Source organism: Kryptolebias marmoratus, linkage group LG22 (genome assembly GCF_001649575.2).
Source record: "Kryptolebias marmoratus isolate JLee-2015 linkage group LG22, ASM164957v2, whole genome shotgun sequence".
In the NCBI taxonomy this organism is placed as follows: Eukaryota; Metazoa; Chordata; class Actinopteri; order Cyprinodontiformes; family Rivulidae; genus Kryptolebias; species Kryptolebias marmoratus.
In genome coordinates this window covers 12,982,268-13,008,622 of record NC_051451.1, presented here as the reverse complement: position 1 = coordinate 13,008,622, position 26,355 = coordinate 12,982,268, and the positions used below count along the sequence as shown (strand labels likewise).

The window sequence follows — 26,355 nt, the reverse complement described above, 5'->3', positions numbered from 1 at the left end:
GTTCCACAATTAAGAAAGGTGTGGGTTATAAAGGCTTTCTTTTCTCTTCCACATGTATTATTTGTTATAATGGGTTTTTAAGAGCTGTGGAGTTAATTTTGATATTTGCGAACTAAACTTAAATCACGTAAAAAAACCTAATGTGGAATTATGTTGGAGGAAATGTGGAAAAATCAGAGATCGTTCACGTATTTTTTAAGACTGCTCAGTAATTCAAGGATTCTGGAAAAATGTTGAAGACGGAATGGACAAAACATTGCAACTATACCATTAGACCCACTCGTATTTCTGCTGGGAATTACACATAAGGAATTAATTCAGAGCAAAGAATATATTTTTACTTTTACTAATTACCAAGAAAACGACAGTGGTGAACTGGGAGGAAAGAAAAGCGCCAGCCGTAACTCAGTGGGTGTGAAGACAGAAACGGGTTCAGACGATGGAACGACTGACTGCAGGTCTGCAACTGAAAAAATAATAATAAATGCAAACTCCTCCTGTACATGCCCTTTTTACCCTATTTTATAATGTTATTTTATTGTCCTTTAATCTTATCTACTTGTACTCTTGTGGTCCTGTGTCGATTAACTTTCTGCTCTGTAAAAGAGAGGAAAAAAAACTAAATAAAAAGTAAAACTAACTTGAATTAAGCGAATCAAACACCTTAAGTGAAAAACCGTTTTAGGCCTTGAAGTTGGGACCTCACTGCAGCTCCAGTCATCAAATAAAATTTAGCTTTTAGCGTGATTTTTAAATAACTGCTGGAAGGCAATAAAATACATCAGTTGTATAAAATGGATAAAACAGTTGTTGAAGCTGTTTCTAGTATCACTTGTTTAAAAGACTAATTAGTGATGATTCTGTACTTTATTAAGCAACATTTAGAGTCAAAGGTCTCTGCTGTGGTTTAAGTTTGTCCCTTCACAGCTACTGTAGTAAAACAGAAGTACAAGACAGTGACGTGATGTGAGGCCTTACTTTTTTATGTGTTCTGTTTAGAAAAACTGTTAAGTTCAACTAATTTCCAAATAAAAAAATGTTAATTGTCTGAATAGTGTCAAGTTTCAGGAAATTTCTACAAATTTATTTAACAAAGCCATGTTTTTAAGCACTGAATCATGTGGCGGAGGGTAAATCTTTAATCTTACTGCATCATTTTAAAAGACAAATTAAGAAAAAATAAGAATTTAAAAAAAAAAAGACAGTTGGTCACATTGCTGCAGGGGCTGCAGAGGGAACGATCTGAGCACTTCCTGATTGTCTGGAAAGCCTCCCGGCCTCGGGCAAAATGAGGCTGGACTGCATAGGGTTTCTTGCTATGTGATCTAAGAGAAAGTCAACAGTTTAGTTTTCCTATCACTGCGTGGCAGGACCCCGAGGTCAACAGGAACACAGGGAGCATAAGAGATAGAACTGCAGAGACCTTATAATCTGTGTGTGTGTGGTATGTGCATGTGTATATAAGGTTTTAGGGTGTAAATCCTTCATACTAATAGCCTTTGTGTGTGCAAGTGTATGTGTGGTTAGCGGCTGTAAGACACCAAACCGTGCCGGACCAATAATCTGTGTGTCAGCAGGCAGCAAAAAGCCCTTCTTTATATATGAGGGAGTCGCATACATTCCAAAAACAAGACAAATTCAACTTATCTTAAACACAAACACACAAACCAATATAAACACTATTTACCTGGCTCTCCTTTATCGTAGTACTGATAGGTGCCAATATCTGTATCTGTGGGGAAAGAGGGAGAAAGTGAGATGAACATCTCGCTGTCAGGGAAAAGCAGAAGACAGATCAGCAATTTCGCACCGTGGGATAAACAATCGCTATCAGCCAGTGGCTTGTCCCGTCTGCCAGCACCGCGGTTTAGATAAGACCCTGTATGGGAGGTAGGAGGGGGTCCAGACCAGAATGGAGGGGCATGCTGAGGGGTATTAATAAAGACAGGAGTGCGCCTTAACCCATCCCACCTGAGGGGCAAACTCTGATTTGTAAACATGCAACAAAAAAAAAAAAATCTGCAGACAGCGACAGAAACATGTGGCCGACATATGCAGAGCATGCAACAAGCAGGAAGACACACCGACGGATAGATATGGACACACACACACACAGACACACGGGCAAACTGCTGAGCGGAGGCGTTTTTCTGAGTGTGTTATTCCTGCAGGCCCAAAACCATAAGCAGCAAGTTTTAGATTCGCTCAACACATCGTTTCTTTATCGCTCCACTGCTGCTGCTGCTGCTCCCGAGGCCAGGTCATACTAATACAACAGGAGAGCTGATCACACACACACACACACGCACACACACACTCACTCACACACACACCTCATGCACCATATAGGAAAATACTGCTGCACGAATTACTTGTTTGCTAATGAGGATTTGCGGCAAAAAACAACAACTTAAACTCACTCTAATCACATCGCCAGCAGTCTAAACACAAGCCTGCAGCCTTTTATTTCTTCCTGACTTGTTTTCATTCGTATCATGGATGGTGAAACTGGAAGTAATCAGTCAAACCCAGTTGTCTGCTTGTTATCAGATAATATGCCTCTGAACTACAGTATTTTTAATGAATCACCTTCATCTGAAAAAAGCAGCGACATCGAATTGCTCCTTTGAACAAGCTAAGAGTGGCAGATTCATCTGAATATTATTTAAAAACACACAAACTCATAAATATTTGGATCATTAATGGTAGAACTCATCAGCCAAGTCAGTCACATTTCAGAAAAGCAGAATGTGGATCCTGTTTGTAGGTTTGCCCATCCTATGGGATGCCTTTCTAGCCAATTAAACATGAATGCTTTTAAGAGTAAACCTGTATTTTTTCTGTAAAAAGAATGGAGAATATGCTAACAGCAGAACCTTTGTTCTAAATGACAGGAAGGGTAAAGCCGTTTTATCTTTTTTCTACCTACATTTTCTGTCCAGCAACACGAAGAACTGCAACGCTTTTTTAACTCATTTTGGTTTTTTTAGTTGCAGGCTGGTATTTCAGCCTGTTCTTGTCAGCTTTGGAGGCTCAAACCTACAGAAACACATCCACAATATGTGATGAACACTTTAGTCCCTTTCAGACTCAAAACACTTGACAGTATTCACATTTATTCTTCTACTTGACTATTACACTCTTCACTCTGTGGCAGAATGAACTAAGAGCCTTTTTATTTTAGGTAAGGAGTGCTGCTAAAATTGGTCAGAAAAGTAACTGAATGAACGCAATATTTAAAAAAAAAATAGTTTAATTTACCCAAAACTGATTTCTCTTGTGTTGCCAACAAATTGCAAGCTGTTTTTAAAGGTTTGAAGAGTTAAAAGTCGTTCTCTGAACCAATTAAAGGCCTAGAACTTCTTAAAGGAATGCATATCACCCGCCTTCCATGCTGTTTTAAACTCAGACCATCTTGTGTTGCAGCCAAGATCTAAGAGTATCACATTAAGCTACTACTACACCAATGTTTAGGTTAATATCTGGTAATATCTGAGTTATAGCCATTTTTCTGAGACAGTTTGGTCAAAAACATAAGCACCTTTTATGTTTTGGAGGCAGGTGATAAATATTCTTGTCATTATTTTACACCATCACAAGCTGTGGACACAGTATTAAGATGTTTTAGACTCAGAATCTAGTATTTGTTTCAACTTTGACACTCCCCACAGTAATTTAGAGTCATCATTTAAAGTTTGCACAATGAATAGATACAGTTTTAACCTGATAACGTACGATTACATCTCCTTTTGCAATAGATGAAAGCTGCAGGTGCTGTCTGCTGCAGTGTGCCTCTATGCTGATGTGAAACATACATCGGGTGTGTGTATTGAAGATGTAGGTTCTTGTTTTCCGTCAATATTTTGTTTTTTAGGTGGATAGGAGCGACACACTTCAGCAACCAAGATGTATCCCCTCAGATGTATCCATCCCCAGTTTTCTAAGATAGCACAAAGCAGGAAAAAACAAACAAATATGGATATGTCACCATCACACCCTTTCATACACATGACACTACACACGAAGATGTAAACAAACCCATTTTTACACACACACACACACACACAGCTTCTGAGAGACACTATCTTTGCCGAAAGCTCAGCAGACTGTGAAAGACAGGACAGAAAAGAAGTTAGGAGAAAACAAGAAAAGGGAGAAAAAGAGAATTTCAGTTTGACACGAGAGATGGACCGATAGGCGGTGAGCAGGGCACCAAAAATAAAAAATAAAAACTGCTAAAAAAGTCAAAGTAAAACTGCACTTAGTTTGATCTTACCGAAGGAATGTCATTAAACTCAGCTGTGGAACCGTAACTGGTTTAACACAGTCATACATTGATGCTTATAAGTTATTATTTTAAATGTAAACACACTGTTAAGTCTGGGCATCTTTTAGTTATATTAGCTAATGATTCAAAATTGTTAAATGATATAGTTTTAGATTTTAAATCAGTTTAAAGTGTAGATTTTCTGCTTTAATTGGAGTGTATTTATATTCATAATGGACAAAAGATTCAAATATTACAGCTGCTTGAGAAGTCAAATTTTCATATTCGACCAGCAGTTGAATATGTTCTGTGTTCCTAATGCACGCCAGAAGATCTCACTAAAACACCTGCAAAGAGGAGTAAAGGAGCCTAAAAGCAAAAAAAAAAATAATAAAGACAACTGGCAAAGTAATAGAAAAGACCCATTTGTTGATACGTCCAGGAGCTCAATATAAGAGATGTTGCTTTCAAAATAATACAAACTAAACTATATTTTTTGTCCAAAAACATTTAAGGTCTTGGCGAAGAAAAAAGAAGATATTGGTAAACTTTTCCTTCCAGTTCTGTAAAAATATATCAGTAACTTCAATATCTTTTATGAAATTGCACGTGTAAAAAAATATACAAAGATAATTTTAAGTAGCAAAGAATGCCAAGCATAATGAAACATGCAGAAAATGAGGGCATGAAAAGTAAAAACACACAAGGTGAGGAGTGACGCTGACTAAGAGTCAGATACAAGAGGGGACCATGTGTGAAAACAAAGTGAGTGTTGACAGAAAACTGCTGGAACAAGACAGGGTGACTCAAAAGAGAAAGGAGACAAGGAGAGACTTCATGAGCGCGAGGAAGATCGAACGCCGCGATAAGTGGTACCTTTAACTTGGAGCGAGCTCTTGGTGGACCACAAGTGCAGCTCAGCCAGGCAGAACGCCATCTGATGGAGGAGTGTAACCCGAGTCTGCAGCCGGGGACAGTGAGAGAGGGAGAAGATGGAGAGCGGGTCAGGGCGGCTCGAGCAGATGAATATCTTCATGAGATGACAAGCGCACAGGTCTGTTTGAGTCAAAGGGTCGACACTCATGAACTCGTCATGCGTGGCCTCTAACTGCAACCTGATGATTTCCTAAATCACTCCAATCATTCTAGTAATTTTCCCAAAACAGACGTAATCAAGTCATCTTTGTATTTACTCAATTTATTTTACCTAGACTTTGTGAACTAGCTCCCTAATATGTGCACACATTCACCTAAAAAAAACTAGATTTATATGAACTACACTTTTAATAAAGGATCTAACCCAGGGATCTCTAACCCTGGTCCTCGAGGGCCACTATCCTGCATGTTTTCCTTGTTTCCCTGCTTCCCTGGTCCCCCATGCAGGATAGTGGCCCTCGAGGACCAGAATTGGAGATCACTGATCTAAACCTTTTTTAACTGTTCTGTTGTGAACACTGAATTTCAATGGAGCTGAGAAGAGACAAGTAATCCTGTTCAGGTAAAATAAACTCAAACGACTAGAATCTGTTTTGCTAAATGTTATTAAAAATGCTTACATACATGTCTTTGAATTCGCCTATTCCTTTCTTATTAACACCTCTTTCCAAAACCAGATGTGCAGAGCATTTCTTAGGTACTTGTGTAAATCCATTGGACAGCGGTTCCACTGGAAACAAACTAGAACATTTTCACTAAAAAGCAACTCAATTATTCTTTCACTAAATTAATGTTGTGTTGTTGTGTTAATGAAACAAAGATCTGCCTCTAAAAATCACAACAAATATCACTGATATGAATGGAAGCAGTAGAGCCTGATTCGGTGTATTGGTATTTGCAGTAATATCAGCTACTTTATAGTAAATAGGCCAACATAACGCTCTTCTGCAGGATGGACTGCTTTACCTATTGTATCTGTATTTTTAGTACGATGGTAACAAATATTCATAGTTACTCTACAAGTGAAATATGCAAAAGACATGAATATGAACTCAGGCTGACCCTGAGACGAGGTCACGACCGGTGATGCTGGCAGGTCGATCACACATCACGAGCAGTGGCAGACACACACACTTTGGAGCTGACGGCTCAGATAATATACAGTCACAACTATTGTAATGTCTATTCTTATGTAACTAACAAGCATCAGTCTATTGTAGGCTAGACAACCAGTTTAAAGAGCATATGTGGGGACTGTCACAGAACATCTGTTTGAGTAAAAGGAACAACTGATGGAGACTTGATGAAAGGGGTGTCCCATTTTGCTGTGGAATAGTCCATCCATTCAACCATCTTCTACCGCTTATCCGTGGTCAGGTCGTGGAGGCAACAGGTCCAGGAGAGAAACCCAGAGGTCCCTTTCTCCAGCGACCCTCTCCAGCTCCTCCTCGGGGATCCCAAGGCATTCCCAGGCCAAAGAGGATACATAATCCCTCCAGCATGTGGAATATTCTACCAATAAAAACTTCAAATTAGAGGTAGGGATAGTGGAAATGCTCTGAAATGGGATTTATCCTAAAACAGCCCTAAATTATATTTTTTCACATTAAATGTGTAACAGCTGGAGGTCCACCCAATTAAGAACAACTGTAAATTTGAAAAAATGCAGAAAAGACAATGTCCTAAAACGTGCAGATATACAAACCTAACCTTAAAAGAAACCCACTAAGCTGGGAGCCTACAACAAATAATATAAAAATGGTTCATTGTGACGTAAAACTATATGTGAGGCATGTATAGCTGCTCACAAATGTTCACGAACAAAAACGCAAATCCCCATCTCTTGTGCAAACACCCCACACAGCATGCCGCACAAGTCCCGAGCAGCTGGCACACTTTTTTTTTTTTTTTTTTGATTTGTGGCTGAGGTTGCTGTGGGTTACCTATGCGTGCACAGACTGTGCACAAAAGGTTGGGTGAAGGGCTGGGGGTGTGGGGTGGGGGTGGGGGTTGAGGTTATTGTGTCCTGTCTTTACACTGCTAAAGAGACTTCTTTAACATCAAAGGACGGGAGGGAAAACACACGACTTGACTTTCAAAGACAGTCCGCAGGATCTCCGACCTTGTCTGCTCTTTGCATCTCTTTCTCTGCTCTTCTGCCTCTGTCCCCTCTGGCTGAATACTGAGTGTGAGAACATCTGTGGGTGTGTCAGTGTACAAAGAAAAAGTGCTTTTTTGCCCCCAAGTTTGATCGGATATGTCTGTGTGTAACAAAGACAGATATATTTAATTGAGAAAGCATCAGCAACTGCAATTAAACGAGTGACCTTTGAACTCAGGTAACCCATCATAAGGAAATTAGGTAAACCCAGCATCTATTGGGAGACGGACGGCGAGAGCAGAAAGATTTTAAAACATTGTGTCAGACATCTGAAGAATCTGCTCTCACACGGGGAGCAGCTGTCTCGTCAGAGGCACTGCATGAAGAGTGATGGGATAAATTACAGGGTTTAAGAGCTGCCATCGGGTGACTGACACAAGGCCATCACAGACTAGTGTCAGTCTCCCACCCTGCAGCACACAAACCTTCACTAAACGTCACACCAGTAAATCTGTCACTTTGCTCCCCTCTTCAGCTTGTCGTTATAAACCTTAACCTTAACTTATCTTTCTGCTTCTTTTACCCCTACTTTTAAGCATTTACTAAGTTTCGTAATTTCAGACTTCTTTCTTTTTAATGATGCTTTTAGCTGCTGCGTGGTCTTGTTTTGGCTCTTGGGGGAATGACCAAAGTGGAAACAACATCCAGAAGCAGAGAGATAGGCGAGTAACTGGAAGTCTGCATTTCCCTTTCTGGTGTGGTGCGCAAGTTCTGTCATGTTTCGGGATGAGATTGAATTATTAAACATTCTTCAGGCACTCAAATCCGTTGCGTGTACACTAATCTCTCACAATCTTGATAAGCAAACTCCAGAAACACATATGTACATGTGGATAAAAATATAAAAATGTCCTCTGAGGAAAACATACATATGTTCACATTTACATATAAAAACATGAACAGACTCGAATTCCTAATGGAAAATCCTCATACTTTCATTCTCATATTAGAGAAAACATAATTGGATAAAAACTACAACCAACAAAGAAATGGACCTGAAGAAAGAGACAACACAAAGACGCCTAGAGGACTCCAGGGTATGTTAGACTTTGAGGACAAAACAGGTCTGTGTGGCTGAAAAAAAAAAAGAAAAAAAAAAAAGATCCTCTCATAAAAATCAATGCTCTCTCTATTTTGCTGCAAATTCTCATTAAGTCTCAACAGAAAACACAATTAAATTAATAAATAAAGACTATTTTCAGAAATATTAAAATCCCTTATGCTTACTCTACATTTAAAACAGACATAACTGAATAATTAAAGAAAATTAAAAAGTCACATAATTCTGTCTTATTCATCCCATTTGAACTGTATTCTACAGGCCATGTGTCAAACGAATAGTTTGAAAAAACTGAAAAAATTTCATTGCTTCCAAATCCATCTGTCCTGAGCGCAGTTTGCCACGAAGCATGCAGGACGGCACATCAACACATCCAATCAGAAGGAATGGCACAAACACCGGAGTCTCGGTGCAGCTCTTCTCCTACACACCAACAGGCTGTCACATTGCTCTGTACTTAGTAAAGGGATAAACATGCACGCAGTGTTTTCACAGGAGCCACAGCCAAACGAGCCTAAAATCTTCAAACTCTGAGGGTATTTTAAACATACACAGCTGCTTTTTCTCCTCCTCCTCCTCCTTCTCAGGAAATATATTCTCTCTAACAGCCTGACACACACATGCAGCTTTCAAGTTGTGGCTGGAAAAACTAGCGACTTCTTGGATATACTTTTTAAATCTTAGCAACCTGTGTTAAACTTGGGTGCAGTTTGTATGAATGTGCGCCCTTATCATCCTACTCCCTTGTTGCAGTCAGCACATATCGCTTCCTATGTGAAAGGAGCCGTAAAGTGCTTCCTTTGTTCCTTTTCTGTTGTTAACCATAAGCAATTTTAAAAAACATGTGCGCCCTTTTCAAAATTATAATGATTATCACTGCTAAATAAGGTATTCTTCATCTGGTTCTTTGTACCCATGCCAGACATTTGTATTGTGATGATTCAGTACAAATACAGGCACTGTTACACCCTTACTTTGTGCCTTTTATGTGTCACAAATATGCGCCTCTGAGCTTTGGCCATGTTCACGTCAAGGTCTATTCTTTCTTGTTCCACTTGCCTGTCCTTATTTAAGTCACTCTATTTCAGTGGTTTTGTTCGGGGCCTGAGGCGATACAGAACTTGACCCGCTGCGGAGACTTGCCGGTAAAGCCTTGCGGTGGTGCGCGCACTTATACATGGACACAGATATGCACACGCCTCCGACCCGCAGCTCGCCGGCAAATACAGCGGGCCTTCTCAACTGTCCCATTACAAGAAAGAGCGTTTGATGGAGGAGAGTGGAGGGAGGGCAAAGTGGCGCCAAGCAGAAGGACGCAAACCTTTCATTCACAGAGTCCCACAGGAACCCATTGAGTCGTCAGCGGAGGAAGAATAGAGGTGACGGACAGGCAGAACAAAATGAGGTAAAGGTAGTTCCATTCAAGAGAGATGACAGGTACAGTTACCTTTGTTTGCATGTGCATATGTGTATGTCACTGAGTTTTGCAGTGCATGTCAGTCAGTGAGAAACTCAAGGCAGAGTGATACGACTGCTGGGCAACTTCAGTGTCAACTGAGAATGTGTGTAAACTAGTGTGTGTAGAAGAAGAAGAAGCACTACTTCAGGTTTTAAAAGGCATAAGGAGGTGAGGAGTAGATAAGTTCATTAGAGAAGTTGAGCAAGAGAGACTTTTATGCCCCCTAAGGTTAACATATCAGGGGAAAAAAATGCACAATGCACTGTCTTTATCAGTTGAGATGCACAACATAAATGTCTTCAGCATTTTGTGAAGGACACTAAACAAGACACTCAAGTATTAATACACTTAAAGTCCTTCCAAGTAGTTAAGGCTTCACTTATGGATGGAGGCGGTTGGGGACAACAGGCGTGTTCGATGGGTAGCCAGGCTCAGACTGGATTCTGATTCAGGCAACAAGATGACATGTATTAAAAAAAGGCAATTCATCATCAAATGAGGGGACTGAAGGGGACGATCCACACAGAAGCTTCCAGGAGAGCAATAGATGGGAAGCTGGGTGACCAGGAACCCGAGACTGTGCCAGAAAAATTATTTCTACCTATATTTTCTCTAGATAGTCAAGTTTTATTGTCCTCCTTGAGCTATACTAGGGCCTGTATAGTCCTAGTATAGCTCAGAAAAAGCCAATCTAAAGACCTCACTAACCATTTAGTTGCAGTCCTTGCAAACTTGCAACTGCAACCCAATTGTGACTGATTGGAGAAATATATGTTGAGATCAAATTGAGACACTTTGAGACTAAACTGTGACAAATAAATGTGCTCATTGTTAGCAGAACTTATGCACAAATCTTGCAGTTTGTTTGCAGTTACGTAAGTGTGCAAAAATAAGAAAGCAAAAGTACCAATTCAGTGTAATTCTAAGAGAAAATTTGGGTATTTTCTTGCAATTTCGTGCCTCCAACTAGTCCCCAACAGTAGCAGCCCAGTGAGATAACTGTGGAAATCACACTCCTCTCTGCTGACCAATCTTTGCTTTCCATTTGCTTGTCGATACCGTTATTGCTACAAACATGTGATATTGACAACACCATTGTGTGTCTGAATAGTAGAGACATACAGTATTAAAATGAGTAGAATATCAAGTCAGAAGCCAAACAGTGGAAAAATATCATTCTGGGTCCCTGCCCTTGTGTCTGTTTCTGCAAGAAGTAAGAAAGAAAAAACAGGGACTCCCAAACAGACGGAAAGATGAGTAAATCCTCTTCTAAGCAGAAGTGTAAGCGTCATTAGAGAAGGTAATGGATGGAGGAAGGTGGGAAAAAGGTGGGTAAATACCTCAGCTGCCCCCCCCCCCTTCAGAGGTATTTACCCACCGCCTGGAGCAGAAACACAAACACACCATGAGTGATAAGTACAAGCGAGTGGAAGCTGAAGAAATAAAGAGATGTTGGGAAAAAAAGTTGATTGGGAAGGGAAAATATTAAGATTTAACACGCAATCAGGTTTTCATTGAAACTACAAAGGCAGCCTGCTGAGCTGGTTGAACAAACCTGTGGAAATGTTTCACTAAAACAGTGTCTGTCCTGCATCAAAGCCCCAAGGCCAGGAAAGACAAACCTCTGAACGAGCAGTGAAACTACTAGCTGCCTACAGTCTGGGAGGATGCATCTATTCAGAGTCTGACCCTGTGGCATCAAAGAGGACTCGTGTTCTACCGACATCGGTTCTGTTTATGCTGTTGGAGGTTTTGCTCAGGTTGGGAGCTTGTTGTTTGCCCCTCACCTCCTGACAAACACGTGTATAAAGACTAAACAGATGGAGACGCACACAACCACAAACAGAGAAATATGTCTATCTGTGTGCAGACACATGCATCAAAAATAAAAGAAAATAAACAGCAAAAAAGTCAAAGTGTGAATGGTAAACACTGCATGCATCCGGTTCATTTTACATTTTTCAACATGCATGATTAATTGGATTTTTTAATTATGAGCATGACCCTCATAAATGTGTATATAATCAAGACATAGCCAATTATAAATCTGTTGAAACTATGATTTTTTTCTCATATTTTAGGCCCATAACATTCCCTTTTTAGGCTCTCCAAAGTGTCAACCTTGTGGAAAAAATGTGAGTCTTTTATCTCATAAATGCTACAAAGTCATTGCAAGCAAGTATTTGTATTGTTTAGGTGAATATATTGGCAGAAATTAAATTTAATCGTGATAAATATGATTTTGCGACTAAATGATGCAAAAATTAGCATTTAGCATGTTTCTGGTACCACACATGGTGCTTTCAACAACGATAATGAAAGCAAATGTAAAATCTTTTAAATGAAAGTGTTTAATTTTTTGTTATTTTGGATAGCTATTTATTTAAACCATCTAAAAATTCAAGATGCCACTTTGAATGACTTTTACTATGATAAATTCAGCTTAAGATAAAGTTATTGTTGTTTGTTTTGTTTTGATTTGGTCTCTTTTTACAGCCGCTTAAAAGAATTTCAGCTGAGAATTTCTTCTTGCAAAGTTTTGGAATAAAAATGCCCGTCGCTTTAAATTTTTCTGTCTACACACGTTACAAAAAGAAGAAGAAGAAAAAAAAAAAAAGCATAAAGGTCTGTTAAAACCTTCCTGGCGTCCACAAACACCGTGCGCTTCCAGGTACACACAAACAGACCCGTCAAGGACTCGGGAAGACGAAGTCCTTTAAAGTTGTTGTCAGACGCACCGACTGAGAGGGACCCTGGCAAAATGAAAGGTCACCATGAACGTCCCTGAGACCTCTCAGTGGTCTTATTTACCCGTCATACACTCACACACACGCTGTCTGTCACCTCCCAGTCGAGGCCGTGACACCTCGGACACCTCTCAGCGGGCAGTGCCTCCTTCTACCCATCTGTCTCTGTGACAGGTTGACATGGCACAGAGTGATCGCAAATCGATGCCACTCGGACCGAGAGGTTTTTTTTTCCCTATGTGACCTCAGAGATGGATGGCGGTGTCATATCTCTGCTTTCTTGTTGCCACAGTGCCCCCCTGTCTGGAGAGTGATATAAAGTCTTATTTACTTTACCTGGCAGTCATTTGTCATACTTTCCCATTGGCAACATAATGTCCTGGTTTGATGTAGAAACTGAAACTAATTGAATATAGTTAGGAAAAGTCTGTGCTCAGGTTTAACATACTCCACTTCATAACGCTAATCTGACATGCTTGGTAATGATGGGAAATTACTTTTTAATTTGCTTACCCTGCGTGCTTAAACTAACACTGTCTACATTAACGTGGATATTTTGTTAAACTACATTTTTCTTCTATATTTGCACATTTAACTCCCATGCAAACAATGTGCATGGCCAGAAAAAAGCTGCTTTTTACAAATGCTTTCAAAGTTAAGTAATAGTTAGTTGCAGGAGTCGCAGAAGCTAGCTGAATATTTTTTTTCCTGTCAAAATAGTTGCAGAATTGTTGTGAACATCAAAAACTTGTCTCATTTTTGTAATTTTACAACGCTAGACAGCTAGTCACCTGTCCGAGAGGTTTTCTATGACAGAAAACATCTCAGGCTGGAGTTTTAAATGTCCTAAAAACCACAACAATTATAAGTAATAATTATTAACAAACTGGTCCAGATCTTCATTTCATAAGTGTTTTCCAGCAGGAGTGGGTACGACGTGGGCAGAAGTAGGCAGTAAAATAATGTGCACAGCCTAGAATACAGATTTGCAAGTCGTGCACAAGAAAACCAGCAGTGATTTTTTTTAAAACTGGCTGTTCAAAATGAAACCACACAGCTTGCTGGTCGCTTGGTTGCAAACACTGAGAATACAACGAGACAACAAAGGGCAAATTTGCCCGTTTTCTCGCAATTTTGTGTCAGCTAATATCCAATGTCGCAGCGCCACAAGACACTGGCTTTACTTCTGAATAAACCAGTTCGTGCTTTGCGTTTGTGGATACCACAATAACAGTGCCTCCTATACATCTGGCTAGCCTTATGCTGAACCCTTTTGCCTTTCAATATCAACTCACTGACCATGCTTACAATGTTCATGTCTTACATTATGACATGTGGTCAGTGTCTCTGTCCTGGTAAGGATGCAGGACAGAGACACTTTTTTATACTGAAAGACAAATATCAGCTGTAAATATACTTAGATTAGAGTAATTAGAGATTAAGAGATTTGCAATATGCAATAATGTTTAAAAAAAATGTTTGGCCTTTGTGCGGCACAGTTTGATGACACATTCTGCTAGTTTTTTGGGTAAAGCCTTTCCGCTTTGTCGCCTAAAGTAAGCGGGTCAGTTTAACTTCAACTCACGTTTGAATTAAGTCTAAAAGAAGCACAAAATAAAGCAACTATACTCATGTAAATGCACATGCAAACAAACACATTTGGCTGTTCGCCATTTGTCGGTGAGCCCAAACGTTCAGCCATGTGTAACAGCAGCCCTGCCCTGTTCAACACTCGTCCTTGGAGGACAACGCAAAATGCGTTTAGCTCTGATTGCCTCCAAGAAGTCCCTCCTTTACTTTACCGTGACTCACATACCAGTGTCAAATTCTACAATAATAATTTCTCTGTATTCAGGACAAAAGGTGGGACACGGCAAATATGCTGGGTCAAGTCTTGTCTTGTTGTATCCCCTTTCCATTGAGACGGACTTCTGTAAGTGCCACAGGAGCCAGCACTGGGCCTTATGTTAAACACACTCGCCCTGCAGTATGAGCTGACATTAGGGGGGGAAAAGCTCGTCTTTCACATCAAAAGACCGTTACAGCTTCACCCTGTGATCCAAATGAAGTTCAAAGCTTCTTCTGACTGGAGGAGCGGCTTGAGATCAACTTCATTCAAAAGGTTTTCTTCCTTTTGTGAAGTCCTTCGGGTTTGTTTTTTTTTGGTCATGTATGTTTATGCATCTTGAAAACAGTCCGTCTCTGACACAGTTCTCAAAAAATAAGTTATAATGACATAATGTATACATTTAAACCTACAGCGCAAGTGTTTTATGGCACCCAGAGTGGTCTAAACATAAATTACTTTATTGAATGATTCTTAATGATGTCCGTGATGTTGAGTTGTCTGGACGTCCCATCTTGAGGACACAAACTACTGATGAGAAACCTTTCAAACCTAAGCAACCGAGAGCAGCTCTTCAGTGTTTTCAGCATGTATGATGATGACGATGACGACCACAGATAGTCTGCGGCTGAATTTGTATGCGATCACTGTGACAAAATTCCCACCGCCATTCTCTTTAATGTGTGACAAACCCTTCTCTTACCCACAGCTTCCCCCCCCCCCCCCTTCTCTCCCCATACATGCACATAGGCTTATCGTCGTCTGGTCGGGGCCAATCCTGCAGGCTCACTGTTGGCACGGTAACGAGCGCTATCCTGGCTAACATCTGCTGCACGACCCGGGGCCACTCAGAATGGGCTTTAATCCCCACACCGCCGTGTTGTGGGGGAAAACATTCTTTCCTTTTAGACAGCGCAGATAAACAGAGACAAGCGGCATTGCTGGTAACCTGCAGACAACCAGCCTTTTGGAAGGACCTGGAATGTTGTCGGTTACGTGCCTCCCCCCCCCACCCCTTACCCCATTTGTGCCACAGCCCATTATGGCTGTGCAGAGGGGTGTGACCGCCAGCATCAGCAGCGAGTTGCCATTGCTGACCCAGTTGGATGGATTTGGGTTTTAAAGTTAGTGAAAGGTGGTGCGACTGGGCCGGCTGGGGAGAGTCAAGGGGACAGTTGTCAGCCAGCCTTGTTATCCAAAAACAACGAGCTGCATTGACATGAACAACATTCCACCCTCCTCTATGCAGGTTTGCTGCCACGTCAACTGGCTGTGGAACCCGGAGACTGTTGCTGCTGCAGTTTTTGGTCATCCTTCAGTGAGTTTTTACTGTGATGGTTGCAGTCAACAGCAGAGGAGAGAGAGAGAGAGAGTACCCAGCCAGGACAGTTGCACAATAGCAACATGTGACAGTCTACTGCCCCCCTGTGGTCACGCTCACAAATGTGAAAAAAAGTTGCCATTAAGAGCACAAAAACACACCGTGAGACACTCGGATCCATCCAGAAATTATTCAAAGTCATGACACGACAGGTGAACAACTCCTTTCCAAGTTATGAGCCTTCGTATCACCGATCCTGATAAAGATCTGTGGCAGTGACGCACAAAAGAAATGAAGATGCAGCCCCGTCAATCAGTCCATCAGCTGCTATGAAATATGCATTTGTCTTAATATGGAGTTTGATCCCATCAAACCCATTTCACGGACCATTTCCCTGTGCAAACACCTCTGGGGGTGTGGGGGGGAAAGGAGAGAGAGCTGCAGGGAGTGACATACACCTAAGAGGAAGGCTTGGCGTGTATGCTTTATGAGATTTAATTGAATAGTTCTGCTTTAGAGCCAAGACGTGAGTTAGTTTGTTTGCAGAGGTCTGTGTTCTTTCTGACTGAGATTTTTTTTCTTTTTTCCCTGTTCATCCGCAGTGTGCCAGTACTTGGCTTGAAACAAAGTCCCTCTCAGGTTTCAACCACAGACAGTGAAAGGCACACAGACACATGAAGGCCGACTGGATACATCCGCATGCCTCAAGGCTACGTCCTAAAAGTGACAAACACAAAACAGGTCTGACGGTTGGGAGAACTAAAATGGCTAGAACTCAGCCAATTCTACAGATATTGAAATAAAATTTGGTGTGGTAGTATCTGAGAGTCATCTTCAAAACATACTCAGAGAACCAACAGATCTCACACAACGAGACTGCGCATAACGCCATTTAAAATGTCTGACCGAAACAGCTTCTTGTCATAACACGATCTTAGTTTAAAACTCTGGCATGAAAGGAAGAGGGTGATTTATTAATTCAAGGAACGCTGCGACTTTGTTTGAAACAAAGGATTTGAATCAGTATTTTTTAATGGTTATTTTAACATGAACATCTTCTTATGTCCGATGAAACATTCAGCAGGCTTTTAGACAAAACTCACTCTTGTTTATACTGACCAAACCCCAGACATTTTTGTCAAACAAAGCAAACAGGGCATTGAGACATTGGGTTTTAACATAGTTATCAAATGTCAGTATGAGACTGAGAACTGTCATCTGTCCGGTTGTAATCTGCTGCAGCATCAAGCGCTGATGAAGAGATTCCAGTCGAGGAAGTCCATCAACACCTCTTTCAGAATTCTGGGACTGCTTATCAATAACTGTATACTGACGCCTAGTGCATTGAGACTGTTACTGCAAATAATAGCAAAATGACAATGTGGGGCCGTATGGGTTCATTTTACACACCTACTGTCTGTATTAGGATGTGGATAAGACAGAACAAAAACATCTGATCTAAAGCTTCATCAACTAATCTGCCTGAAACACGACGTTGCTAAAACACAGATATGTTAAAAAGTAAATAAGGTGGTGAATAACAGACGGGGATAACAGACGTAAGACGCGATGGGAGATAGTGCTGAATATGATGCATTTGTGACTTTTTTTTTTTTTTGTTGTCGTTTGAACAGAGCCTGCTTTCTAATTGAATTTGCTGGGAGTCCGTGAGGGCTATTTGGTCTCTAGTAAGACAGATAAGACAGATAATACTGAGGCCGGAGGGTTTGCTGGCTCTATCTGCCTCCTGTCCCCGATATAACGAGTGTGTGTGTGTGTGTGTGTGGGGGGGGGGGAGGTGTCACTCAGGTGCACTCTGCAGGGACAAGTGCGGGAGCAGAACAAGATGAGATAACACAGGACAGAGAAGAGGAGGTGAAGTGATGAAGGAACGCTAAAAAAAAGGAGGCGAGGAGCGATGCTGCACACTTATCAGCACCTTTACAGCTCAGAGGATGACAGAAAATGCATGTATGCGTAAAACCCACTGAGCTATTTGCACTTCTGCACTGCACAATCCAGTTGTTTATTTGTGCACATGTGAACTTTGCCTCCTCCCTTTGCTTCTGTGCTTTGCTCCTGGTTTCACCTACTGGGTGGGACAAAAAAAACAAAACACCCACAATGCTGATTGTTTTCACAGCACTCGCACACAGAGGATCAGGCTGGCGTGCAAACTGGCACCAGATATTATCGTGTGTCCCGCTGCTGTTTCTACTTTCATTCCGATTTCCTTTTTGCAGACACAAAAGTGCGCCTAATCCCCTCATGTCAACCCGACTGTGGAGACTGCCAGAGACGAAAATAAACACCGACGCCTGACGTGTGGAATAAGAGTCACGGCAACGACAGATTCTTTCGAAATGTGCACGGTCCCAGCAGTCGTGCGTCTTCTGTTCGCTGAAACTGAAGGTGATTTTTGTTGAACATGCACGGTGCATTGAAGGGCTAACAAATCTGCTCACACAAAATATTTTGGAAAAGCAAACACAAAAAATGCTTCCTTTGGCCTGTCGATAGGGATGCCCTTCGATATAAGGAGGAAGAAAGAATCTAAATAACAAAATAGTTACTAAAACAGACACTTTCTGGTTTATGGGCAACATCTGGTCGGATTTACACACAAAACAAATAATTAGCTAATTTAAGAAACAAAATTAATTCATTTGGAAATGTCTTTTTGACCAAATGGTGACGTTAAGCTAAAATCACTCAGTCTTGTGTTTACTTTGTGTTTATTAAGGTCTTTTTATCCATTCTTGTGAAGATAACTTGCTTAAATGTTAAATGTCCTAACAAGTATTTCAATTTAATATTTAATTTGTCCAACTTTCTTTATTTTCAGATGACGGTTTGGGTTTTTTTCCCCCCTCTAATTGTTCCCCCCAAAAATAAGGTAAACAGATGAACTCAAGTGTGAATGCAAAAGGAACAAACACATTTGAGGGGGTGAACTTTCTGCTTTTATAGATAGATAGATAGATAGATAGATAGATAGATAGATAGATAGATAGATAGATAGATAGATAGATAGATAGATAGATAGATAGATAGATAGATAGATAGATAGATAGATAGATAGATAGATAGATAGATAGATAGATAGATAGATAGATAGATAGATAGATGAAGCAGACAGTGGAACATTTGACATAGTTCAGTGTTTTTATAAATAATGTGAGTCCACACAGCAGCAGAGTGCCACAGATAGCTGTGAGCACCTGTTTGTCTCATACCAACACCCACAGACAAGTGTTTGTCACACAGTGGGATAAAAACAAATCTGGAGCGGGAGAAAAGCACCGCCAGGTTGCAGCAGCTGCTTCAAACAGCCATGAATGAAGCTTTCAAACACAGAGGCTTCTTGAGAAAAGAAGCAGTTCCTGTTACTGGCAGGTGAGGACGCAAGACGCAAGGATGAACCGGGTTCATGTTGGTTTTGTCTGATTGCCTTTAAAAACGAAACAGCAGGAAAGATGAGAATATTATTTTAAACCGGTCCCTGACTACTACCGTCAGTGAATATCATGAAACCATCATCCTGGATAATGTTCATGCAGTTCATGCAATAAGAGAATGATTAGAAAAATAAAACTAAACAAATAGATTTTCCCTATTTTTCTGCCAAAAAGTAAAAAAAAATTGAATTATAAAATCGGGATGAAAAACTAATCACCTTGTAGTTTGCATTTCTAAGACAAAGTTTTACCTGCGCAGATTTTATTTATCCAAATTAGTGACGCTGGGAGAATCGCCAGGCTGATCAAGGCTCTAACGAGACAAGTGTCAGCTAAAAACAATAAAAAGATTTAAGAAGGTGTTGGTTTCCAGTCAGTTGTCTCTAAAGTTTAAAGTAAGTGCAAACAAACTGCAAAGGTTGTTCAAGGGAAAGGGAAAGGTAGAGCAAGGGGGGAGATAAATAATCATGACAAAAAAAAAAAAGAAAACATTTGTTTTGAAACAAAATATGAAGAAAAAATATATAAAAAAACAAATAGCAACACATATAAATTGTGAGAAATTGTTCAAAAGTGGTCAATAAGTGGCTTTTTATTGTTGATGTTTATGATTCTGTGTAATTACTAACAAAAGCCTAATGTGAATTTTCAGGTACTAACAGAGCTGTTAAAAAAAAACCCAGAAAAAACATTATGTCATTTATTTTAAAACTGGATGTTTGTCTTGTTGGTGAAACTCACGCTGATATTTGAGCAGGCTTTAGTTTAAACTAATGAAACTGTGGCTTTGCTGCCTAAACATCACTAAAGGTTTAAAGAAACGGCTTTAAAAAATCTTTAATTACTTGTTGATGAATAATGTTGAAGCAAACTTTAAAAAGCGTACAAGACATGCTCATTAAACTGAGGATAAGTATGCATGTGCACTGTCCTGTAGCCATTCATAATACTGTCTTAATTTGTGAATATAAAAAACATTATATTGAATCTATCACAAATTGTTGTGGGAGATGAGCCTGCCTTGTTTTGCATAAAACAGCTGAGTGTTAAAGCTGTAACTGGCCAGTGTAATCCTAAATAGTGTCATCTCCACACAGACTATGAATGCATTAAAAAAGTTGGAGCCAAATATAAAATGCACGGCAACTTAAGTCTACATAAAGATTGATTTCAACCAGCTACATTACAATCTATTACAGCAAAGATGGTCCAGCATTTAAACACAAGCAGGTTTGCTGTTTGTTCCAGATATATTGATAATAATGTTCACTCATACTGGAGATATAAGAGGGTCATTGTCACTTGAAATAAGACAGCAGATAGAAAGAGTCCCTGCACAAAAGTTCAAAGATGTATTCAAATTTAGCACAAATACAAAGAGGGCAATGAAAGGAGAGGATAGGTTAAATTTGCCTTACCTTTATTATCTCCTTGACGAAGAATTAAAAAGTTATGGAGTTGCTGTCTTCGATATTTTAGTTTAAAGTTAACACATGCTCTTTTCTCTGACACCTAACGCTATCCAACTTTGAGCCAAACTTTACTGTCTTTCAATTTAAAAAAAAATCTATTTGTCACTCTCAACCCCACATGTAGACAGGTTACGTTCTAGCTACTGTTGTGCTAATTCGCACAAGTCGGTGTTCCGTGTGTTTTTCTGACAGAAGGCTAAGCTACAAACCTTCGTGCTACAAGCTAGCTGCTCTCTGCGACCCAGAACAACGTTGCTAAGCAACCCGAAGCGATACTTCAAGGGCTATTGCTAAACAGCTAGCTGTAAAAGCAACTATCTAATTTATTTGTATTTAATAACATACAGGAGCGCTTGCCTAGCGTAGCTAAGTGTATTTCTACCAAAAGAAACGTTTCTGTTAAGTAGCAACAATGTATTTTGGAGGCGAGTTAGAGCTTTTCGGTCTAAAACTACAATCCCCAGAACGCCAAAATGGCCGTGCGATTGTTATAAGTGTCGCGCTGAGGACTTAAATAGAAGTGACCTCGGGATTTATGCAGCCCCTGTCTAGCGCAGCTAAGCGTGTTTCCGCCATACAATTCGTTTCTACTGCGTGCAAACAAATTATCTTTAAGACGACGTGGGGTTTTTATGTTTAAAACTACAATTCCCCGCATGGCCAAACTGCCGTGCGGCTTTTGCAAGTGTCGCGATGACCTGAGGATTTAAATAGGAGTGCCCACGAGTTTTAAGCAGAAGTGGGGGAGGACAGTCCGAGCTGTTCTGACAAGATGGTGAGTAGACTGTCCGAGCTATTACTCTCCTAATTTTGTACAGTTCAGCGTTGTGAATAGCTATTTAAGCTACCAGTCGAAAAAGAAGTCAAACAGTTACAGAAAGTTTGTTTAAACTGGGTGTACAAATATATGTTTACAATTCTGAACTTGGAAAAGAAGACACACTGAGTGATTCTTATTGGTTATTTCATTTACAAATCTGGTAATTTGTGCACATCAATCACTCTAAAACTGCCTGGTGATTGGAAAGGTTGAATGAATGGCAATCAGCTGATAACCTAAGTTTATCCTGGTTTTGTTATGCAACAGTGAGCTCCTAATGGAGGTCATAGGGGTCTATTTTTAACCTGACCCCCTGCTCTGGTAAATCCTGCTGACAAAAAATAGACGCCCACTCAAAGTGCACTGATAAAATTAACTGCTGCTGTCATAAATGCTGTCTTTGTGAAATCGACATTAATTGTTCTCTTTTCTTTGTGTCTTGCAGTCTGAGCCTATTAGAGTTCTGGTGACAGGCGCTGCGGGGCAGATTGCCTATTCCCTGTTGTTAAGCATTGCCAAGGGAGATGTTTTTGGCACTGATCAGGTAAAGAAGGCTTTTGTGTTACACTCACAGCACACCGAAATCCTTTCTCAATAAGAAGTTCAAAGATGGGGGGTGTGAAAAGGCACCAGAAAACAGCTGTGAATGTTAAAAATGTCCCACACCATTTCTTGGAGGGGGGTGGCACTGTCCATGTGGAAGTTGATCAGATTGCACTCGCTCATCCAGCGTGGCCCTTGGCGAGCCAGGATTGTCCTTGAAAGCGAGATGGATCTCGTGCCAAGAGACTTAGCCCATGTTTAAAACCACTTGATCCATCTGGCATATTCAATTGTCAGTGAGCCGTATGGTTTAGGCATTCACATTCTGCTCTACAGTCAACCAAACATGGAGCAATATCTAAAACCGAGGGCTTTTAGTTGAGTGTGTTTTTGTTGATTTTACTCCATTTTATTTTATTCTCTTCTTTTCTTCTGCCAGCCAGTCATCTTGCTCCTTCTGGATATCGCGCCTATGTTGCCGGTTCTGGAAGGTGTTGTCATGGAGCTGCAGGACTGTGCCCTCCCACTTCTGAGAGGTAAACAATTTTAAAAAGGTGACAACATGGGTGAGATGACAAAATTCAAAGATCACCATCAATTATAACAGCTTTCCATAAACATGCGCACTATATAGTTTACTTAACTACTGGCTGTTTCTCTCTTGCAAAAACAATTTGGGCTAATCTGAATATTTACACATTACTTTCAATAAGCTTTATGTACTATTTGTCGAAAACCAGTATTTTCTAAAGAGATATCTAAAGAGTTTTGGTAAGTTATATTCCCGTATTAAGGTGGTGATTTTCTGTCTCAAAATATTGAATATTGCATAGATCAGATTGTAGTCTGGCTTTCCACTCTGTCATAATTGGGCCCTTTTTTGACCTTTGACCACAGCTGACTGCAGGAGGGGTGGAGGTGAGCGGTCTTGTCACCATCAAATGTCACATAACATAAAGGCTTAGTCAAATGTGCAGCTTTCTGTCAACTCTAGGTACCATTTGGCCAGAAATAATAAGAACATATTGCAGTCAAACCATAGTGAAGGACTATTATAGTGCTTTAAATCTGTATAAAAAGTAGATCTCTACTGTGGAATTACAGTGTTTGTTTGCTTAATTGAGCATTAATTAGTTAATGTGATCTCGAGTGACCAGGCTCAGTGTTTTTTGGGACTTTTAAGTGATTATACACGTGTATAAGGTTTTGGTTATGTAAGGAAGAGAAGTTGCAGCCGTGTGGTTAGTTTTAGTGTAAATTTGAAGCCATTTATTAATGTTCTGGGTCAGTTTTGTAGCTTAAACCAAACATATTTAATCAGCTGATAAAACCCATAATTAGGGCTTCTTCCCCTTTGAGATGATTGATAAACACACTTGACCTTTATTTCTAATAGCCGTTTTTTTTTTTTTTTTTTGTGCCATCATTGGAACCCCAGCAGCCATTATGCGCCGTAGCCATTGTGACCTGGGTTTGTTCCTTCTATGAAAGGGTGCAGGCGATAGCTTTGTTTAAACAGAGGCTGAGAGGCCCCCCTATTAACCAGCTACAGTGCAAAGACAGTGCCTCGCGCACGGAGATGGGCTTGATACTCCGCTGGCAGTGCATGAGATGCTTTCTAAATGCAGTTCTCGGTATTGTATCCGTGTACGAGTTAAGGCTTATCATGACATGAAATGGCATTTGATATAAAGTGAACACCAAATAACATAATAGATTTCAGCTTCTTTTGTTGTTTTTAGATGTGAAATGACATGTTTTGTTGAGAAATGTCTATAAAGATGTTATCTGAAGATGAAAGGTGAACTTCAGTGGAAATTTAAGCTCAACATGCTTTAAATTTTACAGAAGACTGCCATACATTTTAAACTTATACAAGTGTATTTCTGTTTACTATTAAGAAGAAAATATAGGCTATGCAGTATATGAATTGAACTATTTTTATAGCAAAAACTTTAATAAGTCCTATCCTGAGGTTTTGGGGGCTTATTGTGTAACAAAAAATCAAGAAGCTGCCCTTTGCCCTTCCCACAGAGATCGTCCCCACAGACAAGGAGGAGGTGGCCTTCAAGGACCTCGATGTGGCCATCCTGGTGGGCTCAATGCCCAGGAAGGAGGGCATGGAGAGAAAGGACCTGCTCAAAGCCAACGTGGCCATCTTTAAGAGCCAGGGAGTTGCCTTGGAGAAATACGCCAAGAAGACCGTCAAGGTAAGGACATGAACCTGTTTCTGGGGCCAGAAACAAAGCAGAGGGGTATGGTGGAAATATTTTCCAAAGCTTAATTTGATGGCATATTACAAATGTGCTTTAGAGGGTGGCACTATTGTCAAGTTACAAGGACCTATGACTAATCCATGAATTTCCTTCACTCTCTTTGAGCTGGAGTCCATGCCCAGCAGTCACAAAATGAGACATATAGATCCAAACAGCCATGCCCCCCTGCCACTTAACCTAACATGCTTGTATTTAGGTTGTGGGAGGAACCGGAGTACCTTGAGAAAATCCACACGTTGACAAAGAAAACATGCAAACTCCATGTAGAAAGGCTCCAGCCAAGTTTCAAGCCTGCAACCTTCTTGCTTCAAGACAGGAGTGGTCTCATTGTGTGTGTGTTTATAGGTGCTGGTAGTAGGAAACCCTGCCAACACCAACTGTCTGGTCGCAGCAAAGTCTGCTCCCTCCATCCCCAAAGAGAACTTCTCCTGCCTCACCCGCCTGGACCACAACCGGGCTCGCTCTCAGGTTCAGTTTTAGCTCCGTTTTGAGCTTCAAACTCAGACGTATCAGCTGCAAAAGCCTAATTTTCTCTCCGTCCCGCAGGTGGCAATGCGCTGTGGAGTTCCTGCCACTCACGTGAAGAACGTTATCATCTGGGGCAACCACTCGTCCACCCAGTACCCAGACGTGCACCACTGCAGGGTCAACATGTCCGGCAGTGAGCTGGCCTGCTTCGATGCAGTCAAGGATGATGCTTGGCTCCATGGAGACTTCATAGCTGTGAGGAAATGACTACTCCATATATCCAGAATTACAAACGGATTCTTACCGATCAGCCAGATTTGATTAAAAAAGACACAAAATGGTTTTTTTTTTAAAACCCGATTAACTTTGGTGTTTTTGACAACGTGAGCTCTATATACTCCACTCTTCTTACATTAGTATCTATTTTTTTTCCTTGTTGTTTATTTTCTTTCAGACAGTTCAACAGAGAGGTGCTGCAGTCATCAAGGCCAGGAAGTTGTCCAGCGCCATGTCTGCAGCAAAGGCCGTCTGCGACCACATGAGAGACATTTGGTTTGGCACCCCGGAGGTAAACCCCATGTTTACAAACATTACGGGCCTAAAACAGGAACGTTTAGGCAGGAAGTATCTCATTTGTTGTCATATAGCTCATACTCACAGTTTTGTTACTTTCATTAGGATGGATTTGTAAACGGTAAGAATCCGTTTGTAAATGATTTTATGCCAGTATAAAAGCTTGCGGGTAAGATGATGATGATGGCTATTTTACCAATGATTATAGGGTACAGTGGTGTGTGAGAGGATTACATTTTGTTATAAATTAAAATGCTCCACGCTGAGCATCATGCAGCATGTGCAGAGAGCTGGCTGGGGCGTTCTTATAAACAACAACATCATAGTCCAGCAATGGTAGGAAGGTTTTAGACACGAGCTGTTTACAATGTTTGAAATAATTCCTACAAAGAAAGTATCACTCATAACATGAACACGGTTTAATTTGCACACATCTCATCCCATAGTTGATTATGACTTCTTGTGATCAACTCTACATTTAAATCGGGTGACTTACTGGTTAATATGTAACTCTTTTGGATTGTTTCAGATGCATTTTTGACACATTGTCCTTTTTTCTTTTCCTCAGGGTGAGTTCACCTCGATGGGTATCTACTCCTCTGCAAACTCCTATGGAGTCCCAGAAGACCTCATCTACTCATTTCCTGTCCAGATCCAGGTACCACCCTTGTTTTCACTCCTCTTTTGTTTAGCTGAAAGTTGCCATTAAACTACTCTAGAGTGACACTGTGAACCACGCTTTCAAGATTTTATTCGTAGATAAATGTCATTTCATCCTTTCGCTTTCAGTAAAATGGCCATAGACGAAGTTGCAGTACTGTACAGGTGCTGGTCATAAAATTAGAATATCATGAAAAAGTAGATTGATTTCAGTAATTCCATTTAAAAAGTGAAACTTGTATATTATATTCATACATTACATACAAACTCATATATTTCAAATGTTTA

General features: G+C 40.5%; 2 protein-coding genes across 3 annotated transcripts in view; one reads left to right on the top strand and one right to left on the bottom strand.

Moving 5' to 3' along the window:
* Positions 1 to 21,214, bottom strand: part of LOC108243008 (WD repeat containing planar cell polarity effector) — a 75,396-nt gene extending 54,182 nt beyond the window's left edge. The window contains exons 1-3 of one of the 2 annotated variants that reach the window (XM_017428187.3): positions 20,674 to 21,214; positions 5,144 to 5,228; positions 1,688 to 1,732 (exon numbers count right to left, since the gene is read on the bottom strand). In XM_017428187.3, the coding sequence (XP_017283676.1) occupies positions 1,688 to 1,732; positions 5,144 to 5,204 (106 nt within the window). In that variant the 5' untranslated portion in view covers positions 5,205 to 5,228; positions 20,674 to 21,214. Of the gene's footprint in view, positions 1 to 1,687; positions 1,733 to 1,810; positions 2,300 to 5,143; positions 5,229 to 20,673 lie in introns of those variants that run through there. The other variant, XM_037973466.1, reaches the window with a different exon arrangement.
* Positions 21,215 to 21,346: 132 nt separating this feature from the next.
* The window catches only part of mdh1ab (malate dehydrogenase 1Ab, NAD (soluble)), a 6,762-nt gene continuing 1,753 nt past the window's right edge, over positions 21,347 to 26,355 (top strand). The window contains exons 1-8 of the mRNA XM_017427635.3: positions 21,347 to 21,502; positions 21,993 to 22,091; positions 22,530 to 22,626; positions 24,125 to 24,300; positions 24,712 to 24,834; positions 24,913 to 25,089; positions 25,289 to 25,402; positions 25,976 to 26,065. Of these exons, the coding sequence (XP_017283124.1) occupies positions 21,500 to 21,502; positions 21,993 to 22,091; positions 22,530 to 22,626; positions 24,125 to 24,300; positions 24,712 to 24,834; positions 24,913 to 25,089; positions 25,289 to 25,402; positions 25,976 to 26,065 (879 nt within the window). The 5' untranslated portion in view covers positions 21,347 to 21,499. The remainder of the gene's footprint in view (positions 21,503 to 21,992; positions 22,092 to 22,529; positions 22,627 to 24,124; positions 24,301 to 24,711; positions 24,835 to 24,912; positions 25,090 to 25,288; positions 25,403 to 25,975; positions 26,066 to 26,355) is intronic.